Source organism: Dromaius novaehollandiae, chromosome W, assembly GCF_036370855.1.
Source record: "Dromaius novaehollandiae isolate bDroNov1 chromosome W, bDroNov1.hap1, whole genome shotgun sequence".
Taxonomy (NCBI): domain Eukaryota; kingdom Metazoa; phylum Chordata; class Aves; order Casuariiformes; family Dromaiidae; genus Dromaius; species Dromaius novaehollandiae.
This window is the reverse complement of record NC_088130.1, coordinates 46635764-46657672: the sequence shown is the minus strand read 5'-3', so window position 1 is coordinate 46657672 and position 21909 is coordinate 46635764. Positions and strand designations below refer to the sequence as shown.

At 40.0% G+C, this 21909-nt stretch overlaps 1 protein-coding gene across 7 annotated transcripts in view; it reads left to right on the top strand.

Annotated features, from left to right (window-relative positions):
• The window catches only part of LOC135323508 (microtubule-associated serine/threonine-protein kinase 4-like), a 290162-nt gene extending 269906 nt beyond the window's left edge, over positions 1-20256 (top strand). For all 7 annotated transcript variants that reach the window (XM_064500494.1, XM_064500493.1, XM_064500492.1 and 4 more), the window contains 10 exons: positions 2247-2369; positions 2619-2731; positions 4411-4538; positions 4640-4872; positions 6749-6949; positions 8331-8560; positions 10312-10434; positions 12328-12464; positions 12934-13115; positions 13948-20256. In XM_064500494.1, the coding sequence (XP_064356564.1) occupies positions 2247-2369; positions 2619-2731; positions 4411-4538; positions 4640-4872; positions 6749-6949; positions 8331-8560; positions 10312-10434; positions 12328-12464; positions 12934-13115; positions 13948-17834 (5357 nt within the window). In that variant the 3' untranslated portion in view covers positions 17835-20256. The remainder of the gene's footprint in view (positions 1-2246; positions 2370-2618; positions 2732-4410; positions 4539-4639; positions 4873-6748; positions 6950-8330; positions 8561-10311; positions 10435-12327; positions 12465-12933; positions 13116-13947) is intronic.
• Positions 20257-21909: the final 1653 nt, after the last annotated feature.

The following is a 21909-nucleotide window of genomic DNA, read 5'->3' as shown; positions in this document are numbered from 1 at the left end:
GGAGTCTGAATATAAGGAAGAGTCTTATAGTGAACACTGTATGTATAAATGAACATAGACATATCTGGGAGGTCAAGGAAACTGAGTGGCAGATTTAGTCAGCCTGACAGTACTTAGAAAATTACCAGCAAAACTGAGTCCAGCAGTCAGATTCAGTGATGCATGTTTTTAGAGATAACATAAACTGGAGCATTAGGAACAAGTTTATAACTGGCTTTACTGCGGTCACTTAGGGAAACATGAGAATAACCCAGACCCCTAGTACTATTGATGTGGTCCCAAACCACAGGTCTTCATTTGGGAAATAGTGAAGTGACAACAAGGACAGAGCTATGTGTCCCTTGTTCCCTGAGCATCTGGGGACTATGTGAACATTACTTAGGCACCACTGTAAGTGGTGGTCTGGAGTAGATGGCATCCAGTAAAGTTTCTTGTTTTCTCTGGCCCCATACTGAGCAAGGTAGGGATGAGGGAGCTATTATGCCAAGTGACAGTTCCTCTTTTTGCTTCCTACTTCATCTGCTGCAAAGGGCACTGCCAAAGGCAAATTGAACAACCAGAACTAGTTCCATCTCCTCATTTTAAATGTACTAATTTCAGGCATTGTCATTTCATTGCTTGTATGCCTTTTCCTTGTAAACATAGTGTTAATGCAAGACTGTCATCCTGTGAGAGACTGGATCACAAGTAGACTGTGAGTCCTGCCTCTCTGTTTTGCTACAGCTGGTTAAGAAAGTGAATTGGCTAGAATTGGACTGGCCTAGGTGCTGTGATGCTCAGTGCCTCCACATGCAACATCTGTTCAGTTTGTCTGTGGGCTGATTTCTTGCAACTGTTCATGGTCTCTCCAGAGCTGGTAGTGTGAAGACGGGAATCCTGCAGCCATTTCCTTGAATCACAGAGGGATGTTTAGAAACCAAAACAAAGCTTTGTAAGTCTCAGAGGCAAGTCAAAGAAACGGAGGCTGCAACGTGACTGGTCCCACAGGAGTGCTGAAAAATAGCATGGTTTATCCCAGGCTACGCCATGCATTTCAAATGACAGCCCTATCTATTACGTATTAGCTCCTGCATAGCACTCCATGAAAATATGCAATTGTGGATTTGCTCAGGGGATGTTAGTGGCATAGTGAAATTGAAAGAGATAGCTGCTATACTTCTTTTGAAGAAGGAAAATGACAGAAAAAGGATTTTGTAAGTAACGGGAAATTTTTAGTAGCACCAAGTCATGATAGAAGATGACTCAGATTGGATTTTTTGGGTTTGAAGTGTTTGATATCTAGTCCGGAATTAAGTAATTCTGCTGTAATATCCCATTACAGTGTTCAGAAAAGGCAGAATCCATTGTTACAGTTCACTCCTTGGCTAATTGCTTACCATTGGATGTAATTTTGGTTTCATTTAGAAAGATTTGGCTTGAATGAATTTTTCCCTGATGCAGTGAGAAAAAGTAAAGAATGCAACCTAGAAATCTTAACACTCTGACTTAGAGACCAGTCCTGGAGACTTGATGCTTTTTTCCATGGCTTTCTTCCGTCTTAGCCTAGACCAGTAAGCAAGTTTATGCACTGTAGCAATTCGGCAGTTGCTATTGTTACTATTGCTGGTCTGTTCATTTTTCAGAACTACAGTTATGCTTATCATTAGCTCCCCTACCTGCCCCTTAAGACAAAAATTCCTGTACTTCATTGTGTTTGTACAGTTGTTGCTTAATTTGAATATAATGTAGTTGTTTAAAAGAAATTATAACACCTAGGCAATCATAAGACTGTTCCAGTAAAGTTGTGTATTACTACCTAAAATACTAAAAGGAGCTCTTAAACAGCAATGGTATTGCAATGAATGACTATTAAGGAAAGAATCAGTCTTCATTACTTCCCAACTTCTACTTACTTTTTGTTGTACATATTTACATTTTGGCTGCTAGTACTGCTATGTCGGATGCTTCAGACTAATGTGTAGCAGATACATGATAATTAGCATACTCAGAAAAATGTAATAGAAAAGTTAAAAGGGGAAACAGGTAAAAGCAGTGCCACCACTGTTAAAGAAATGGCAACAGTAAAACAGGGATGGGGAGGTGCTCTGACAAGTTTAGACCACTCTAGTGGAAATGGGCAATAGACATGCTTGACTGCAGTGATGCCTTTCCGAGCTAATTTGCATTTTTCAGACCATGAATTTAATTGATTTAATGTCAGAGGATTTGGTTAATAATCATTCAGTGTTTTTCTCTGGCTCCCCCAGGTGGTGCATTTGAAGTAAAGCAGCATCAGTTCTTCCGGAGTCTTGACTGGAATAGTCTGCTGAGGCAGAAAGCAGAATTTATTCCACAACTGGAGTCTGAAGATGACACAAGTTATTTTGACAGTAGGTATTAGATTTTATTAAAAAAAAAAAAAGTGGTGAACACCTTGTTAAAATAATCACTGTCTTTTCACTTTATGTTTTCTTCTTGTGCTTTGAAAATACCCTTTATTAGAACCAGTGGCAACTGTGTAATTTCACCGGTATTTTAACGTTTCAGGAGAAATAATCTTAAGAGTTAAATTATGCTTTTAATTAATACTAATATTTCCTTCCTGATAAATTCAAATAACTTATTTCCCTTTTCTGTAGCTCGTTCTGAGAAATACCACCATATGGAAACTGAAGAAGAAGATGATACGAACGATGAAGACTTTAATTTGGAGATTAGACAGTTTTCCTCGTGTTCACACAGGTTTTCAAAAGTAAGTAAAGTTTGCTGTAATGTTAATACTCAGTGTGTATTTAATAAATATTTTGCTACTCTTATAGAGTTTGGAAATGTCAAATATGGAAGAGGTATATAGGGCATTGTTTCTCCATGAAATTGTCTGCTGAAATTGAGTGAGAATGAAATTAATACCATTAATTCAAAACATGGAAGGATTCTGTAGGAAAGAGTGTCCTTTCCCCTCCCTCCCCCAAATTCTCAAGAAGGTAATAGAAAATTATATCCTTTCTATAAACGGATTGATGCTTTCTGTTAATAAAAAACAACAAAAAAGCATAATGGTTTAAGAGAAATTTTAGAGAAACTGTTAAGTGCTAAGGCATGTTCCTTATCTTGGTTTTCTTTATAGTTTGTGTGTTACTCCAGTTGTGTACTGGTATCTTGCCAATAATGGCATAGCACAGATTACATTACTAACTGTCTACAGCAGAAGTGAGCTTAAGTGGCAGTAGACTGCAAGGAAAAAGCAAAACAATGATTTGGTCAAGAAGAAATGTGGATTTGAGGGAGTGATTTGAATGATGTGAACTGAGGATAAAGTTAAATGTTGAAAATGAAGGATATTCTAGTAGTTGAGATGAGAACTAATTATTGCTGGGCAGGGTTTACCAGCAGGAGCAGAACGGACATGTTCAGGAAATACAGTCGAGGAAATATTGGCAGGAAATAATTAAGAAGCTGAAAACCTAATGAGCAGCCAGCAGTGATTTTCAAAAACATTCTACAAATAAGCATTTTCTTTAACCTGCTTAGAAACTAAAATGGTATTTTGAAAGCATATGGTTGGTTGTCCTGGATAATACTTAATTATTTGTTTAATTAATTAATGAATTTTATACTGACTCTGCAGTACTACATAGGTTTATGCAGAGTCAGTATAAACTATCTGTGATAGCATGGAGGAGCAGAGACAGGACCTGCAAATCTAGCTATCCTGATTCTGTGTAACTGCCTGTTTTGACTTGGTAGCATGTTCCCAGTTCAAATAGTGCTGTCTATCCTTTTGAAAGCAATGCACCTATAATCATGAGTTGGTATATTAATATCGTTATGTCACTGCATCTCAAGCTGTAACTCGGGCTGTGTAATATACAGCTGACTGTGACTATGTTGTTTGTCAGCAAACTGAACAACAGACTTCCAGTGATCAGAATTTATTTTTTGTAAATCTTTTGGCCAAGTAATCTTATTCTTATCTTCATAGTCTATTCATGTTCATTCCATACCTGACTGGTAGACATTAAATCAGTAGTGTAGGGTTAGGGATTTTTTTTTCTTCATTGACTTTATGGTGAAGGAGTAATCTAAGATGTGCATTGATCCTGTGACCCAGAAACCCCAAAGGTATGGATTTTCCTTGTAGACTTGTGATTCACACAGTGAAATGGTGAGAGCACTGGTGAATTCAGACCAAAAAAACATGTTGTTATGACCCAGTATGTAAGGAGCCAAAAAAGCACAACTGGAAAGCATTTTAAGAACACAAACTTCTGGAAATTTAAAAAGGCTGAAGATGCTCGGAGTTTACAGTCTGAAATACCGTATAAGCATTTAGAACATGCAGAGTACCACGTGCAATGTCCTTCACGAATATCTTTTTATATCAAATATGTCAGTGATGAGTTGGATTTTTTGTTGTTTTTTGTGTAATAGGTTTTTAGTAGCATCGATCGAGTCACTCAGATGCAAGGTGAAGAAAAAGAAGATGCAGGAGACAAAATAAAAAGTGTAACATTGCCTTCTGTGGAATCTTTAAGCTGGAGTTCAGAATATTCTGAAATGTAAGTAAAAAGAAGTGTTGGAGGTGATCTACATCCTGCTTGTCAGGTAGCCAGCCTCCTCATCTCAATAACTTCATGAGGGTGTATTTTCTTTAATGCAGGCAACAAGTATCCACATCCATCTCCTCTGACACTGAGAGTAGCAGGCAGCGACACAGTTCTGGTTTGCTTCCGAAACTGGCCATATCAGCTGAAGGAGAACAGGATGATCCCGCTTGCCTAGTGGGACCCCGGGAGGAACAGGAAAAAGCTTCATTTGTGAATGAGGAAATAGTGCAAGACGAACCTGAGGTAACCACTCCAGCAAGTACTATCAGCAGCTCCACACTATCAGGTAATTTATAGTGTATCTCTTGACTGGTGATGCTAGAAACAATTGTGGTTCTTCCGGGTTTTGCACTAGCATTCATGGATTTAGAAGTCCTTTATTTCAGTACTGCTGTAAAGAGAACTATCCCAAGAGGGCTTTGGTTTGGGCACAGGCTTAAACTAATAAAGTCTCATAATAATACCTGTAGGAAAGTGTCAGCATCTTTAGAAATGCCAACAGTTGGTGTTACTTCACTGACTGGGGAGTTGCTATGCAAGTAAATGAAATGATGAGCCTGTGCAGGATCCTTCTTTGGAGAAACGGAGTCTTAGATCCCTTGAGCATTTAAAGCAACATTTTTACAACTTCCCTTATCTAAGATGGTGCTTCTGGTTGATCATCCTAGAGTCGTTCCAAATGATCTGTACTGCTGTTTTCCAACACTCTGTGCTACACCATTGTGTGTGTTTTAGTTGAGACATTTCAGTCACGTACACCTTTTAAAATTGGCAGGGTTGTCTTTGACTCATGGAAGTCATTGAAGTCTAGGAAGGAATTTTGTAAACTGCCCTCTATTTAAATAATCTTTTCGCACACCTTCCCCAGCACAAGTATTTGTTTGCATTTCAATAGGATGCAGGGCCTCCGTATCTTGCTGTTTGGTATTTTCAGAGTAGAGTTTTGCATTACTCTGGGACGACTTGATAATTAACACAGATCTAGGCCTGTATCAGGCTCACATTTGACCAGATACAGATTCCAATAATCTCCTTTCTGTGTATCCCTGTCTCTAGCTTATTTCTCTTTTGTACCTCACCAAGTGGTCTTAAGATACCCCTTACATTTCCTTTCTGTTGCCATACCCCTAACTTCCCTTTTAGTCTGCATTTCCCCTTTTTTCCCCTCCTCCTTTTCTGGGAGAACTTCTCCAAGCCCATGCAGCTATGAAAGTAGAACCATTTGTACCTCCTGCCCTCGTTGAAGTCCTTGTGTTGCTGTACAGTTCCCCCTTCCCCGCCCCATGTTATGATGATGGCAGTAACATAGCAGTAGTAAACATAGCTCAAAGCCAAATAAAAGAAATTTCTCTTTTGTCCCTTAACAAGCGGCTTAAGAATAATTGCAGTTTTCTGTATGATTCATTAGCAACCGGCTATTCTGTGACCTTAAAGAAATACTAGGAATTATTCCTGTGCCTTTAAAATAAGAGGGCCACTCTTGGTCCTTGCTTCATAAGGTAAACTTCCCTGTGACAACTTTGAATCTTTGAAGAAATCTTTTGGAGGTCGTTCCTGTGGTACAAGGCCACTTTTTTTATTGTTTAAAATGCTGTTGTCCTCCTTCCATTCAGTATTGTGGAAAACTGTTACTTATGATAAACAAATACCAATGTGGTTGTAATACTGAGTTTTGTGGTGCCAGGTATCTTCCTCTGCATAGGTGTGGTAGAAAATCACCCAAAGAATAAAAGCAAAAGATGACAATTAAAAAACAGAATTGGTGTTTTCATGATTTTTGGAAAAGTTGTTAAGCTGATAGCCTCTTATGTAACGTCGGAGCCTCTCAGTATCTTTAGTTAGGAGTTCACATGCAAAATGAATGGTTATGCCTGATCAAGTTGTGTAAGGAGAACGTTGCATATTGAGCTACCAAAATTGCATCAGCTTTTGTCTTCATTTTACTTTAGTCAGTGATTACAAAGCATTGCAGTCCCTGCTGCTCTGATTCATTGTTACCCTTTATGCAATCTGTAAGTCTGTGAAAGAATTACACAGTTTTTTGCAGTGTTGTTTTACAAACTTGTTGACAGAAAGGGAAAATTACCATCTCGCAATTATATTGTTTCCCCTCCCTGACCCCCAGTTTCCCTCAATGTGTTTATCCCTTCTTCTTTGTACAGTTGGCAGTTTTTCAGAGCACTTAGATCAGATAAACGGAAGAAGCGAGAGTGTGGACAGTACAGACAACTCCTCAAAGCCACCCAGTGAAGTTGCTTCTCATATGGCTCGTCAGCGATTAGAAAGCACAGAGAAAAAGATCATCTCTGGAAAAGTCACAAAGTCCCTTTCTGCGAGTGCTTTATCCCTCATGATCCCAGGAGGTATAGATAAATCTATTAGTTGGAAGTGTTACAATTTGTGTATACTGCATGGTTTATGATGTAAATTCAAGATTTTGGAGAGTCCAAAACGGATTCTGTGTCACAGATTTTGTTTCTCTTGTTCCTGTGTGCTACTGAATGGTCCCATTTTGTCAGTCACCTACAGCAGTCAGATCACAGTTGAGGAACCTTCTCTCACAGGCAGCGTGTAGTTCAGTGGTGACTGCTTTGTGTTCAACCATGTGCCTGCACAGCAGGATGCACGCTTTCAGTCCCAGCTTATCCTTTGGTAGAGCTGTCACTGCAGTTATAAGGAGCTAGCTGTTGTACAGCTCCCTGAAAAGCCGACAGTCTGTTACAACAGCATGCCCTCATAATGGTTTCTACCCTTCTTTACCATATGGTTGAAAGAACAGCGTAGTCTTCCTCTGTCATAACTGTAATACCACCAGTTGGCCATGAGCATTTTTTTAGTGAGATAAGTCAAGAGGAAAATGTTGAGTCTTGCTTGAACAGGAATGTTCTGCCTCAGCTTAAATTCTTGGAGGGCAATCAGTTGACAATGAAAAGAATGCTTAGAGTGGTCAAAGCCTATCTACCCTCACGTGACATCAGTTGGCATAGAAATCATACTTGGAATCTCTGTGGACTGTGTTCGTTTCAAAAACTGTCACCCTGTTACAATCACCGAAATATTTTTTATGCTGCTGCAGTTGTGTTTATATTAGCACAACTGGGAGCACAGAGTGCTTTCAAAACAATGAAATCAAATGAACCATAATTGATATTGTTGTTGCAAGAAATTCTTGTGGCCTTATGTGAAATGGCAGAACGTAGAAAGAGGCTTGGTACAACTGTTGGGAGTTATGCCCTCTGTACTAACTAGATATCATGGTTTAATTACAGTAGTCTTTACTATATATAAAACTGCATCCAGAAAACCAAGTAACTAATGCTTACTTTAGTGCTACTGGCTATGGGGGGCGGGGGGGTATATTCACAGTATTGCAAATTCTGATGTTCTTTTCAAGTGTATTTGTTAGTAAGAGGACCAAGGATTGTTCTTGCAAAGTTAACAAGGAGTATGTGTCCTATCTAAAAGGAAGAGCAACCTAAAACTAATGAGTTAAATCAGCATTAAAAAAAAAGGGTGGGGGAGGGTGTTATACTGTGGGGGAAGAAATTTAGTTCCAAGATCAGGTTGTCAGTCAAGCTTGTGATACACTAAGATTCACACTGAGTGAGGAGAAAGTTCTTGGTTCATATGTAATGAATTATTTTGGCATGAAGCTGCCATAAAACTTTAAGCAGGTTTTCTATTCTGTGTCTGTGTTTGTATGTGCTCAGAATGTACTCTGACAGATTTTTTTTTTTCTTCCAGATGTGTTTGGTGTTTCTCCTTTGGGAAGTCCTATGTCTCCTCATTCCCTATCATCAGATCCTTCATCCTCCCGAGATTCCTCTCCTAGCCGTGATTCTTCGATTGCTGCTGCAAGTCCTCATCAGCCAATAGTAATTCACAGTTCAGGAAAAAAGTATGGCTTCACAATCCGAGCAATCAGGGTTTATGTGGGTGACAGCGATATCTACACTGTGCATCATATTGTTTGGGTAAGATAATTTTTGGTTGGTTGTTTATAACCACAGGAGATTGTAATGATATATTTGCTCTTGATCTTTTGTACATAAGATATCTGTTTGTTGATATCTGTTTGTTGACAGTTACTGTGTAAATGGCAATGTTTTATGCCAAATAGCTTTCTTGGAATGAAACTTGTGCCTGTGCACGAGACCAGTGTTGGCTATAAGGACAGCCGAAGCCCTATAATAGATATCTTTGATGACAGAAGTGGCACCTACATATGTTGACCCTCTGCATAGGTCAGTTTCACTTTTAGCAAATCTGGCATTTGTGAGCAGTCATTTCTATGTGCACAGAGTGGTGTGACTTAGAGAAGCAGAGGTGGGTGCAGCCCTTCTTAGACTGAGGGTCAGGGACTGCAAAGCTAACAGACTGCAGACAGAACTTGTCGAAACATACATGGGGTTTATTAACTTACTCCAGCTAAGGGATTCATAAAAATCAAAGGCCTTGTACATTTCACTAGTTGCAAGTAGGCCGATTTCCAGTACTGACCTTCTTTTGTGTAGAAATGTGCACATCATTTGGAATTGTGAATACCTCTGAGGATTCTATGGCACAGGAAAAAGGCTGAATATAATGAATAAATCATGTATTTTTCCTCCTCTGGTCGCTAGTGATCTGAACCAAGTGGGAGACAGGCTAGAGGACAAGACAGCACTTGCCTTTCATTCATTATCAATTTCTTCAATTGTAAATATATGCATATATATATTTATATATGTATTGTTCTAAAATGTTTCAGCTAGCTGAAAACAATTTTGAAAAATTCCTTAAATTTCAGAAGCTTTGAAGATTCAGATGACATTTTGTTTTAAGTAACTTTGGCAGGTTTTGAAATAGGAGTGCTACTGATGAGGTGGCATGTCATTCATGTTGTTTACCTCTCAGACCCATTAATTCATCAAGAATGTTGAATCTGGAGGCTGGGATGTAAGTGACTGATAATGGAATAAATCTGAAAATCTGACTTCTTGCCATTAGTGCAGTATCACATCAGTGAAAGGAAAGGAAGAAAAATAAATATTTTACGTTGCAGTGAAAGTGAAATCTTGGATTTTTCAAAACACTGCAACTTTTTTAGCTATGTAGGTGCTGTTAACTCTAATAGTAGCCATATGACTTGAAATTCTTTGAAAGCACATTTTAAAATACATTGTTATTTAAACCACCTTAAAAATCATTTGCAATTAAACTTGTTTTGATCCTTCATCACCTTTGTGCTGCATTATTCCTTCTAATGGGAAGCCTAGTGGATTCAATACAAATATAAACAGTCCTTAATGTTATGGTGGAGTTGTAAATCTTCTGTCATAATCAGTACTGCATGTGATCACTGCCTTAATTGCGTAAGTATTTCTTAGTGTCAGACATTAAAAATCTTCATTCAAATCTGAAATTTTGCATGGGAGAGTGAAGGACGTCTTTCTTACCATGCATGAAAACTGCTCTGCTATACAGAGCTAGCTTAACATCAGTGGAAGCAAGCACAGTGTTTTCAGTGAGATTTGAAAGAGTTCCAGCCCCCACCGTAGAAGGATAAAGTCAAAGTAAGTAGGTGAGAGCAAAATGGCCAGGCAAATTTTTTTTTTCCTAGGTTTCTAGGTGTGAGGCTTCTTCATTGTGTTTAAAAACCATCAGGTTGCACAAAAAGCCTGCTCTTGAAAGTATGAGGATTAACAAGTCCATTTCGTGTATATTCTTTTTCTCTGATTTCCAGAATGTGGAAGAAGGAAGTGCAGCATACCAAGCGGGGTTAAAAGCTGGGGATCTGATTACTCATATCAATGGAGAGCCAGTGCATGGTCTTGTTCATACAGAAGTCATTGAGCTGTTATTAAAGGTAAGTCTTGGACAACTTGAATACGAAGAATTTGCTGTTTTCACCAAGGATTGAGGGGTTATGTTTGTTTCCTTCAGATGTTAGTTATCAGGGTTTGTGGTGGTTCAGTTACAAACTCTAAGCTAGTGTTGTACAGATCGGGAGAAAAGCCAGTGTCCTGTATATCCTGCTGTGATTTTTGTTACTGCAAGAAGCTGACGCTGCCCCTGCTACAGCTACAGCGCATTTGGGGTACTGACACAGAGATGTCTCTGGCTCCGCGTCTCAGGAGAAAAAACACAAAGTGTAGAAAAACACTTTCTTGAATCCCAGACCTTCATGAGGTAATTCAAGCTTTTGATAATGATGCTATTTCTCTTTTTTTCCTTTTAAAGTGACATGAGGAAAAAAGGAAACAAAGAATATAAAATTTTTTTCTTTCTTTTTCTCTACTGTACAGGAACTTACCTTTCGTAATCTTTAAGGCTCAAAAGTTTCTTGTATCATATATAGCCAGATATGTCCTACAGAGCATCTTCACTTAAATAAAGTTCTGATCCTATAGTTGGATCTCTGTGATGGAGCGCATGTTTTTTCTTCAGTGGAGCTTTCTGAGACCTATTTTACTAGAAAATTTTAGATGTTTGTTTTCCTCTAATGAACAGTAGTGCATTAAATATTTGCTGTAGCTTATCATATTGCAGTTTTTCAGTAATCTTTGCAGCACAGACTAAAGTAGGTCAGAATTATTTTAGATGGCTGTACTTTTGTTTCGTATATTATTAACAATTTCATGGTGCTACATGCAGAGCTCTGCCTGTCAAAGTGAGCAGTCAATTATAAAAGAGGATTGGAAAGCAACGAAGTATCAGAGAATATAAAGAGCTGAGGAAAGGCCCCAAATATACTTTTGCGTAACTCTTTATTTTTTGCCTCTGACACCAAGTGCAATCTCCAAGTTTTGCAAGAAGTGTATCTTAGAAGATTTGGTTAGGTAATTTTAGGCAGTTGGGTGTGCTGTTGTTTATTTTTGGGTAGTGCCCTCAGTCTGTACTACTTAAACAAGAGAACAGCTCTAATTTTTCAATACATTAGTCAAATTAGTATTACAGAAGTTACAGAAAACTACAGAAAAATAGAGACATAACAACCATGCACACTATTTACAAGAATAAACTCAGTACATTGTTTATTCAAATGTGATACACCATGAACTAATTTGGATTGTTGGAATTCCTTTAAAAAATAAAGTTCACTTTACTTACTAAAGTAAAGTTCCTTTACTTTACTATCAAGTGCTGGGCAGGAAGTGTGGATTTTTAAAGCAGAGATGCTTATTTCCAGTTGGTTTAGTTTATTTAACAGGTGTGATCTGTTCATGCAAATAGTCCTAAAAAGCTTAACTTATACATTTATCTCTTTTGAACAAGATAAAAGCATTTGTTGCTTATTTTTGGGGACTGATAATGAAGACTGTTTTCTCTGCCATTTCATGGGTGTAACGGCATCCTCAGACGAGACTGGCTAGTGAACAGACTACTGCACAGTAACAGCTGTTCTTTGTGGGAAAAGGAGATGATGTTTCTATAGAAACTCACTGCATTTCTTCAAAATTGCAGTCTTGATCAGTCCAATTACTAGAATTTCTCTTTGTCCTGAAACTGGTTCTTGGAATGGAGGAGACTTAGAAAATTTGACTCTGGTAGTTTGAAAGGCATTTGACAAACGCTTAAGAATTTTCCAATCATCATTTTTAATCTAACATAAATTAACCTGACAACTTCTGCATAGAGTTCCCTACAGTGTCAGTTCTTTGTCTGAGGCAGGGATTCTGTTTTGTTGTATTCCTGTTTGTAATGTAACTTCAATTTAAAGTGAAGCGGTCCTGTATTACTCATGCCTCCTTTTTGGCAGAGCGGTAACAAAGTGTCAATTACTACAACCCCCTTCGAGAACACTTCAATCAAGACGGGACCTGCAAGGAGAAATAGCTACAGGAGCCGAATGGTTAGGCGCAGTAAGAAAACCAAAAAGAAAGAGAGTTTAGAGAGGTGAGTAATGTTTTTGTTCTGGTGAACATGTATTGTGTGCACATATAACAATTCCATTTAAAAAAAAAAAGAAAAAAAAAAGATTTACTCTGATTCTCTTTCTTACCTTCTACACCTCTTCTTGCCATCTTCTATGAGAGACTACATTTGTAACACATCCGTTCAATCATGTTTTAGGTAAATTAGTTTTGTTAAAATCCCCTCTAAAAATTTCCCATGGCACATGCAAATATACATGTAAACTACAAAGGGATTTAGTTACAATATCCTGCCTATTAGTAAGTTGGGCTATTTTCTGAAGTTTGTTTTCCGCAGTGTGGTTTGCTTCCATGTAAACATAGATATAATATTTACTTTTCTGAGAGCGATGAGAGGGTGAAGCAATGTCAGCCTCAGGAGCTTTGGCTGTGGTAACCATATCTTTTGTACAACTTAGCTTCTGGTTAATGCTGTCCTCTTCTCGCACTAGGAGGAGATCTCTCTTTAAAAAGTTGGCCAAGCAACCTTCTCCTCTTCTCCACACCAGCAGAAGTTTCTCCTGCCTGAACCGGTCGCTTTCATCAGGAGAGAGCTTGCCTGGATCTCCAACCCACAGTTTATCTCCCAGGTCACCTACCCCAAGCTACCGCTCCACTCCCGATTTCGCATCTGGTGAGTGGGAAGGAGTGGAGGGTAAAGGACAATAACTGAAAGTTGAAGCATATTCTTGCAGGTTCCCAAATCTGTTACACTCTGCCAAGAATAGTCAACTCTGACAAATGTAATCAGTGAGCAGCTGTTTTCCTTCTGGAAAAGGGAAAAATATTTCTGATGCGAAACCAAAGATGTTTTCATGATACAGAAACACCTAAAAGGGGACTGCCTTGTAGATTTGTCTCAGTGCTTAAACCAATAGAATGATTAAAAGTTGCATAATAAATAATCCAGGTTTAGAAGACAGCAGTAGAAAGCAAAATCTTACTTAGGAGAGACTGATTAATGAAAGATTGAAACTGAGGAAGTAGTTGCTACATAGAGGAACTAGCATGGGCTCTCAAATGCTGCTTTATTGCTGAAAAGATCAGCTGGGTGCTGACATCTTTCTGACTCCCAGAAGTGCTTCACCTGCCCCTTGTTATGCCAGTTGTTACAGTTAGTGTCTGTTAAAAGTGAATGCTGATGTACACAATCTGTTGCTGAAGGTAAATCATTTGAAAACCTTGATCATTGCTTTGAAGTGCTAGAAAGCTTTAGCTAGTCTATATAAATAGAAGGGAGTGATCATTTAAAGGAGCTGAAGGGACAGAGAAGGAAAGGGAGAAGTAGCAATGTGATTGCAATGATGAGTTTTGCAGACCAGTCACTCAAAACCTTCCAGATCTTGGAATGTTGTGGCAGACCGCACATTTGTCTCTTGAATCAGTGCCGGTAGCTCACTGAACTACTAGACAAGATGCGAAGAATCTTGCAAATCTTACGCTTGTTTGTTTTGTTCTTTTTGTAGGTACCAATTCTTCCCAGAGTAGCTCCCCTAGTTCAAGTGCTCCCAATTCTCCAGCTGGTTCAGGACACATAAGACCCAGCACTCTTCATGGCTTGGGTCCAAAGCTTGGTGGGCAAAGATACAGATCAGGAAGACGCAAATCAGCTGGCAGCATTCCTCTCTCTCCTCTGGCACGGACACCTTCTCCAACACCCCAGCCCACATCGCCTCAGCGATCTCCATCACCGTTGCTAGGACATTCGATTGGAAATACAAAAATAGCTCAGTCTTTCCCTAGCAAAATGCACTCCCCTCCAACTATTGTAAGGCATATTGTTAGGCCAAAGAGTGCAGAGCCACCAAGGTCTCCCCTGTTAAAGAGAGTCCAGTCTGAAGAGAAACTTGCACCCTCTTATGGCAGTGATAAGAAACACTTATGTTCACGAAAACAGAGTCTGGAAGTGACCCAGGAAGAAGTGAATAGAGAATTGTCCCAAAGAGAAGTAACCCTTCAGAGCTTGGAGGAGAATGTATGTGATGTACCATCGCTCACACGGGTCAGACCTGCAGAGCAGGGCTGCTTGAAACGCCCCATCTCTCGAAAATTAGGTAGGCAGGAATCCGTTGATGAGTTGGACAGAGAGAAGTTGAAGGTTAAGATAGTTATGAAAAAGCAAGATTTTGCTGAAAAATCAAATGCTATACATGAACCTACCAGTGAGCCGGAAAATCCCAATACCTTGAGGCTGGAAGAAAGGGACAAAAAAGCGTTTCAGAAGGTTTTAGAGAGATCAAATCAGTTTGAAGCAAAAATCGTTACTCTGGAGACTCAGTCAGCTGGTGGTATACTCAAAGACACCCTTCAAAAGAATGCAAACTTAAGATCAAATGATTGTGTTGCTTTAGATGCACAGATGTTGTGTCATGGGCCTCCAGTTAATGAACTCAGTCATATTTCTTACGACTTCAAAAGAATTTCCCCTCCGTGTACACTGCAAGATGTGCTACCTCAGTCCTCTGACAGAATGCTAAATGGAAAGGGAGAAAACACAGATAAAAATATATCAGCAAAAGAATTTGTCAAATTTGAAAGATTAGATGGTAAGCTTGCAAATATTGATTACCTTAGAAAGAAAATGTCCTTTGAAGAAAAAGATGACAGCGTTTGTCCAGTGCTGAAACCCAAACTGACATCAAGTGTTCACGAATGCCTTCAACTTAATACAGTCAGACCCGTAAACATACAGCAGGATTCCACTACAGTTGCTGATGGTAGAGCATTTATTAGCAGTGCGCATGCTGCTCAGATTACCTCTGTTTCTTTTGTTCCTCTCAAGGCTTTGAATGGTCGAGTGGAAAGTGGTGTTGAAAAATCAGCCCTTATATCCACTGAGTCTCCTGTCAGAAAAAGTCCATCAGAATATAAACTGGATGGAAGGTCTGTTTCCTGTTTGAAGCCAATAGAAGGCACATTGGACATTGCCTTACTTTCTGGGCCACAGGCTTCAAAGACTGAACTGCCTTTGTGTGTACTACCAGAAGGCCAGAGCACTAACAGTGATGTGGGATCTCCTAAACCCCCATCACCACAAGGGAGTGGTGGACAGGTGGAACTGGACAGTCAAAAAGAGCAGTTCTTAAGCTATTCAAAATCTAGCAAAGCCAACATGCTAGAGCCCCAGTTTCTACAAGCAAGCAAGAGTTCTCAAAATCCATCAGCCATCCCTGTCGCTGCTGAAGTAGTGACAGAGAAAAAGGTTTCTAGCCTACCTGCTAAAGGCAACATTTCTGTTACTGAAGCTGTTCAAAGGAAAGACGCTTCCCCTTCAAAACAGAAGGACAATTCAGTGGAGGTAAAGTCATGTGCCATTCAGAATCAGAGTCTTAAAACTACCCAAACATGTACAAAACTTTCTACTGTCCAAAGCACTCCTGAAAAAGCTGTAGAAAAAGAGAAGCAAATACAAAAGGAGTTGCCTGTCAAACAGCCAGTAGCCCAGAGAAATTATGAGCCTCTCCCTGCAAAGGTGGAGGTGGTCAGGGAGTCATCTCTGAAGGTATCTGTCTCGAATGTCCTGACAACAAGTTACGCCAAAACCAATGAAAAGCATTGTGTTGATTTTGCCATTCCACCTCAGATGCAAGGAAAAGTGCAGGCAGCTGGTCCCAAGGCACAACCTAAGGACAGCAGAGATTCGCTGAAACAGAAACAGCTAGGCAAAGATGACACCACCACTGCAAGTAGTTCTGTAGAAAGGGACATAAAGCAGAAGGTTCTCAGTGAGTCCAAGAAAGTTGTTGCAGAATCAAAGAGCGAAACTGTTCCATCCAAACAGCCCATGCAACCCTCAGTAGACTGTGATCCCAAAAATGGGAAGCCTGCACTGTGTTCCTCTGTACAGAAGGACAACACCAAAGATTCAGGAAAGAAAGATCAGAAGCAGCTCAGTGATACTAGACTTCAGACTACTGAGAGCGCGCTGTCCAACCAAGTTCCTCAGCAGCAACTTCATGCCTCAGGCTCCCCTGCTGTGAAAGAGACTGTAAACAGAAACTGTGCTGTAGATGTTCATGTAGGCATTCAAGAACATGTGAAGCCTGCTGCTGCCTGTGTGGAAAGCAGCAGTAATAAATTCAGGCCTGTCTCTGATAATAGTTCCTCTAAGTCTAAGCACTCGGATAAACAGACTTTTTCACAAAAACCATGCACTCCAACTGTAAAAGAAAAAGATACAATTATTCAGGTGTCTGCCAGTTCCCAGAAAGATGGGAAATACGCCAGTAAAAATGTGCAAGATGCTCCTTCTTTTGTTTCAGGCTTTCTGAGAAAAACGAGCAATGAACATGTTCAGGTCGAAAGGCCCCTGGGTTTGGAACATGGGTCAGTATCCACCCTTCAAATGAATAGTGTCACTCCTGAAACCAAACCCAAATCCTCTGCTGTTGGCCAGGTACCAACAGGCCCAGAGAGTTCTAAGCAAATGCAAAGGCAAGAACCAGCAGGCTTTGGGGAATCTGCTGATCAGAAGCATCTTCACCTCAGTGAAAAACAAACTATGTCTCCAAAGTTTTCCACTGTGAAAGACTGTCCCTTGCTGAGCAAAGAGGCAGAGAGAAGCCCTAGTAACCAGATGATCTCAGCAGACAAAAGACCCGAAGGAAAAATATGCACTGATGCACTTTATGTTCAACATGACAGTGGGAAAGTAGAGCCTACCCTTTGCCTCACAAACTGTGATGCCAGAGGGAAAGGAGCGGAAAAAGTAACCACAAGTAGCAAAAGCTCTCAAGATTCAAAAGGGAAAGGACAAGTTAATCAAAAACAGCCAGAGGATGCGAACAAGCAGATTGCAACAAAACATTCATCGGCTGCCACTGGGCAGAGTTCTTGTCGTGTGGCTGCAACGCCAGGAAAGCCACTGACTTGTGCAGCCAATCCCTCTGAATGCAGACAAGAAGCATCTGTTTTGTCTTCAGCGAAGAGTGATGCATCTTCAGCAAAGGTTAAGGCAGGCTCACCTGAGCTTCCTGCAGTCATCTACAAGGAGTTGAGTAAGAAAAGCACCTCTTCTGTAGGGAGTGGTAAGACAGAAATGACTAAAAGTGTTTCACTGATGACCTTGCATAGTGCAGCTGTTGCAGTAGAAGCCCACCACCCTGCTTCAAACGTTGGGGGGAAACCTGGAAATCAAGAAAGGTCTTTTTTTGTTAGCACTGTGGATGTAAAGGGAAAAGATGCCGTACAGGCTCAGCCTTCTGCTTCAAAAAAACAGAACGTAGGTAAAGATTTACCTAGGTCAGCAACCACGCCTGACCGCCCTAATGCACTTTCCAATGACAAAGACTCGGCCCGGCAGCGGCGAGGAAAGGAAGTTTTGCGGAGTAGTCCTCACAAAAAATCCTCTTGACTGTAGTACCTGGCAGATAGGACTTCAAGACTAGCTGAAAAATGTCAGTGTGTTTTGACTACCTTCAAACCAGCACTGTGTGGTGTCCTTGTGCAGCAAAGCTTTCATGTCACTGAAGCAAGGGGACAGAGGACTTTTTTCAAAATGCCTTCCCAAATGTAACCGGTAAAACTGTTACCATATAGTATTTGTACAAAAATAACTTCACAGCTGAGAACAGTTGAAGAAAAGATTTCCTCTGTAAATACCTAGTGATGTGTTTGGGGTTTGAATGTAGCATATATACTTTGCTGCTGATTGCATTGTTTACTCTCCCCTTTTTTAAGATAGTTGCTTTGCCACTTATTTGCCATAGTCAAATATGAAACCGCATTACTAAAACTCAGACCTGGCATGGACATGCAAGCATTGGTCTGACTGGAAAACAAGAATATGCCACATTTTTACTTACTAAAAATCCTAGCTATAGTTAAAAATACTAGGAAAGAATAAATATGGTGACTTATTGTGAGTTTTTACATGTATTTTTAATAATCAGATTTTGATAGTACTGTATCTGGCTAACTGCTTCACCAGATCTAACACAAGAACTAACTGCATCTCCCTGCTGCACAAAGCCTGTCTCTTAAAATAGGTATAATTAGAGCTAAGGGAGGACCACTCTGTTATCGCTACATCCCAGTAAGAGTAGTGTTTTCTGGTGAAATGGTTGTTCTCGTCTTGTCTATTGGAGTGTATTCTGTGACCTTCACCTCAGACAAGGCTGAGACTCTAAAGCACACACAGTGTGCTTAGTTTCTGCTGCAACCCTCTCTTGGATTCCTTGAGCTTTTTTAAATTCAGGCCCTTACAGTGTGAGGCACAAGTATAAGCACATGACTTGCAGTACTATATTCATCCCTGTTTTTTAATGAATTTAGAGAGTATGTATTATCATGACATACAGGTTTGCATAATTAGCTTCATGCAGCTGTAGCTTTTTTTTTTCTTTTCCTATTTTATGAATTGTGGTAAAAAGGAAAAAAAAACGGTTTCAGTATCCTATCTTCAGAAAAGTTCAGGACATCTGATACATTTTAATACACAGCTGGGGCCTTACGTTGTAGACTTAACTTGCTGTTTTTAGCAAGTGATTCTGGGTTTCACATTCATTTCTAAATGCATTGAGTAGCTCCATACATTTCATAACATAATCTTTTTATTTGTATGCAAAAAGTAAATACTGTAATTAAAAGAGAAGCATTTTTGTAACAAAGGAACCTGTTGGAGCTATTTGGTGCTAGAATGTGACTGTCTTTTTACTTTTGCTAAGCCTTATTTAAATTTCGTATACTGTGGAACATGTGGACTTTGATCATTTTAGCATGGAGGTATTCAGTTTGTTTTGAAGGATGAAAGGTAAAATTTGAAACATGTACAGGAGCACTACAAAATATCTTTACAGATGAGTGTTTTTAAATGATCGGGATCAGTAAGATGGTATTTTTGCTTATTTCTGTTATACGTACCCACACTAGGGCTAAGCCCCTACCTGTTTCATTGGGGCTTACGGATTGTCTTTCTGTCTTGAAAGCTATAAAATTGTTCATAAAAGCACAGTGTAATCTTGACTTGGAGGTTTGTGTGACAGCTGACAGTGTACAGATTTCCCTCTGGGAAAGGCTTTATTACAATGATTAGTTGAGCTCGATTACAACTAACCTGTCACGGGATGATAAAATCACAAACAAGTCCTGATTTTTTATGTGGCACTAGAACATTCATACTACCTTTCATGTGCTCACAGAGGAGCTAATGAGTGACAGAAAATACTTTTTGAGCAGTTTTGAAGAGAAATGGTCTCAACATTTACAGTTCGTCTGTGCTTTGGCAGTTATTACAAACAAATGCTAATGCACTTCAGTATCATAACATTTCTGTCTGGGAGGTATTTCCTAGTTTACAGTCTTCTGGATTTTTTTAAACTATCCTCTTGTTTCCTTTAAAGCACATCTAGCTATTTGTTTACAGCATACCTTTATGTATATTTTTGTATAGTTCCTTATCAGTTCTGACAAATAAAGTTTTTTGCATTATGGAAGTGTAACAGTGCTTAGGCTTGTGTTTATGTAGTACCTGTTTGTTGGTGTTTACCTTATCAGTGAGCTGTTAGAGATCCTCCTACCTGTGTGCTTCTTGGTCAGTCTTTATGTGATTGTAGATCTGATGTGTTCCTTTGTAGACTTCCTGCTGTAGATTTCTCAGCTTACAAAAAAAGAAAAGAAAAAAAGAAAAGAAAAAATTGTTAGGGTCTGTGCAATAAAGTGTTTGCAGTCTTATTTTCTCTAAGAAACTCCTTATGGATGGCATAATTGTTGTATATTGAACACAATTATTTATACTTATGCAGTTGCATAATATTGAAATAAAAATTCAGCATGAAGCAGTGTTGTGTCAGCTATTTCCTTTGAACTACTTTTGTTCCTGTAACTTAAGGCCCGTCTCTACCATACTGTGGAGGCGGTTACCCTTTTTGCTCAGTAGCCCTGAAGGCATATGCTGGCCAAGGATTTTGTGTGGAAAAAATGTAGTCTAGTCAAAAGAAGAAGTTGTGCCATATTCGCAGAAGATTTGTTTAGCCAAATATCTTGTCTTTGTCAGGGGCTGGAACCATTGCAGTAGGCTGTCCAGTGTGATGGACACGTACTGACTCTTCACTAGCGACTGCAGTAGGCTGTAACGTGACACATCAGTCTCTCTTCCAAAATGCATACCATCATTCGTTACAGTAGGCCAGAGTGGTTTTGAGTGCCTTCGCAAAATACCGTTCTTTTTTCATTGATTGTGTTTCCATTCCTGACCTCAAGAAATGCCTGGAGCATGTGTGTTATGTGCAACTTCTTCAGTTTTTAAATCTCCACCTTTTAACAGCAAATCTCCATTCGTTCTTTCTCACAACAGAAGATCAGAGAGATGCAGTGAACCAGACAGACAGGAGAGAGGGAGCAGAGTACCTTTGCATCTGCTGGCTGCTTGATGGATCCTTTTAGCAGGAGGAGAAACACGGCAGGATTATTGCTGCCCTGATTTACATCTTTCCACTCTTGCAGTGGAGCAGCATATATTATAATACACAGATTTTTACTGTTCTGTTGCTGGTAGCTGGTAGAAGAGCTGTACACAGCTGGTTAGCACATGCCAGGAAATGTCTGCCCTGGGGGGATTGTTATTTTTGTTCATGTTTTGCTATTGCATTGTTTTCTCTGTGTTTTGCTGCAGTTGGTTTTGTACAGGGGAAGTGTTGTAGAGTCATTTCTGCTACTGTGCTCTCTTTCTCTAAAACCAGCAGGTGAGGGGTGTCTGGAGCTCACCCCAAGCTCTCAGTCACTGGAACCCAGCAGAAGGCCTGTGCTCTGCAACATGGGTCATGGGCAGGGGCAGGGGATGAGATGAGTTAGAGAAGGGAGAGCAGGAACTAACAGCTCTGGGGGTAGGAAGGAGGTATCCAGAGTTGAGTGACTCTGGGTCCGAGTAACCGTTTGACCTGCTCTGCCCCCTCTGACTGTGGGCGGCAGCAGCATCTCCGCATAGGGAGGTGTGGAACGCCATGCACCCAGCATGGTTATCCTTAGTGTTCAGGGCCAGAGGAGAGAGGCAATCTAAGGGGTTTCTGTTGAGGAAAGAGAAGTCAGGAGGTTACCCATTTCTCATGTGACGTGGCTTGTCAACCTCGCTTCTACCACAGTAAGAAAAGAGACGCTGCACCTCACCTGGGATGGGTATCCTTTCATGGTGTGAAAGGGAAATGTACTGAATGCCCCTCCTCAGCACTAAACCCAGTTTCCAATGGCCTTTTAGGCCACATGTTCTCTTCTTTAGTTAGCAAGAATTAGCAGGGATGTCATGATCGGATTTGGAAAATACTGTACAGCTTTAAAAGAATAAATCACAGGACAGGAAGATACTAGATGGTATATGGATGTGCATCCTACAGTTCATGACTTGGGTTAGCAACAATTTTTTTTTTTCCAGTGACGGCATGTACAGCAGTGTTTGAGCACTGACAAGCTCTTTGGAAGGCATCTGCAGAGGAGGG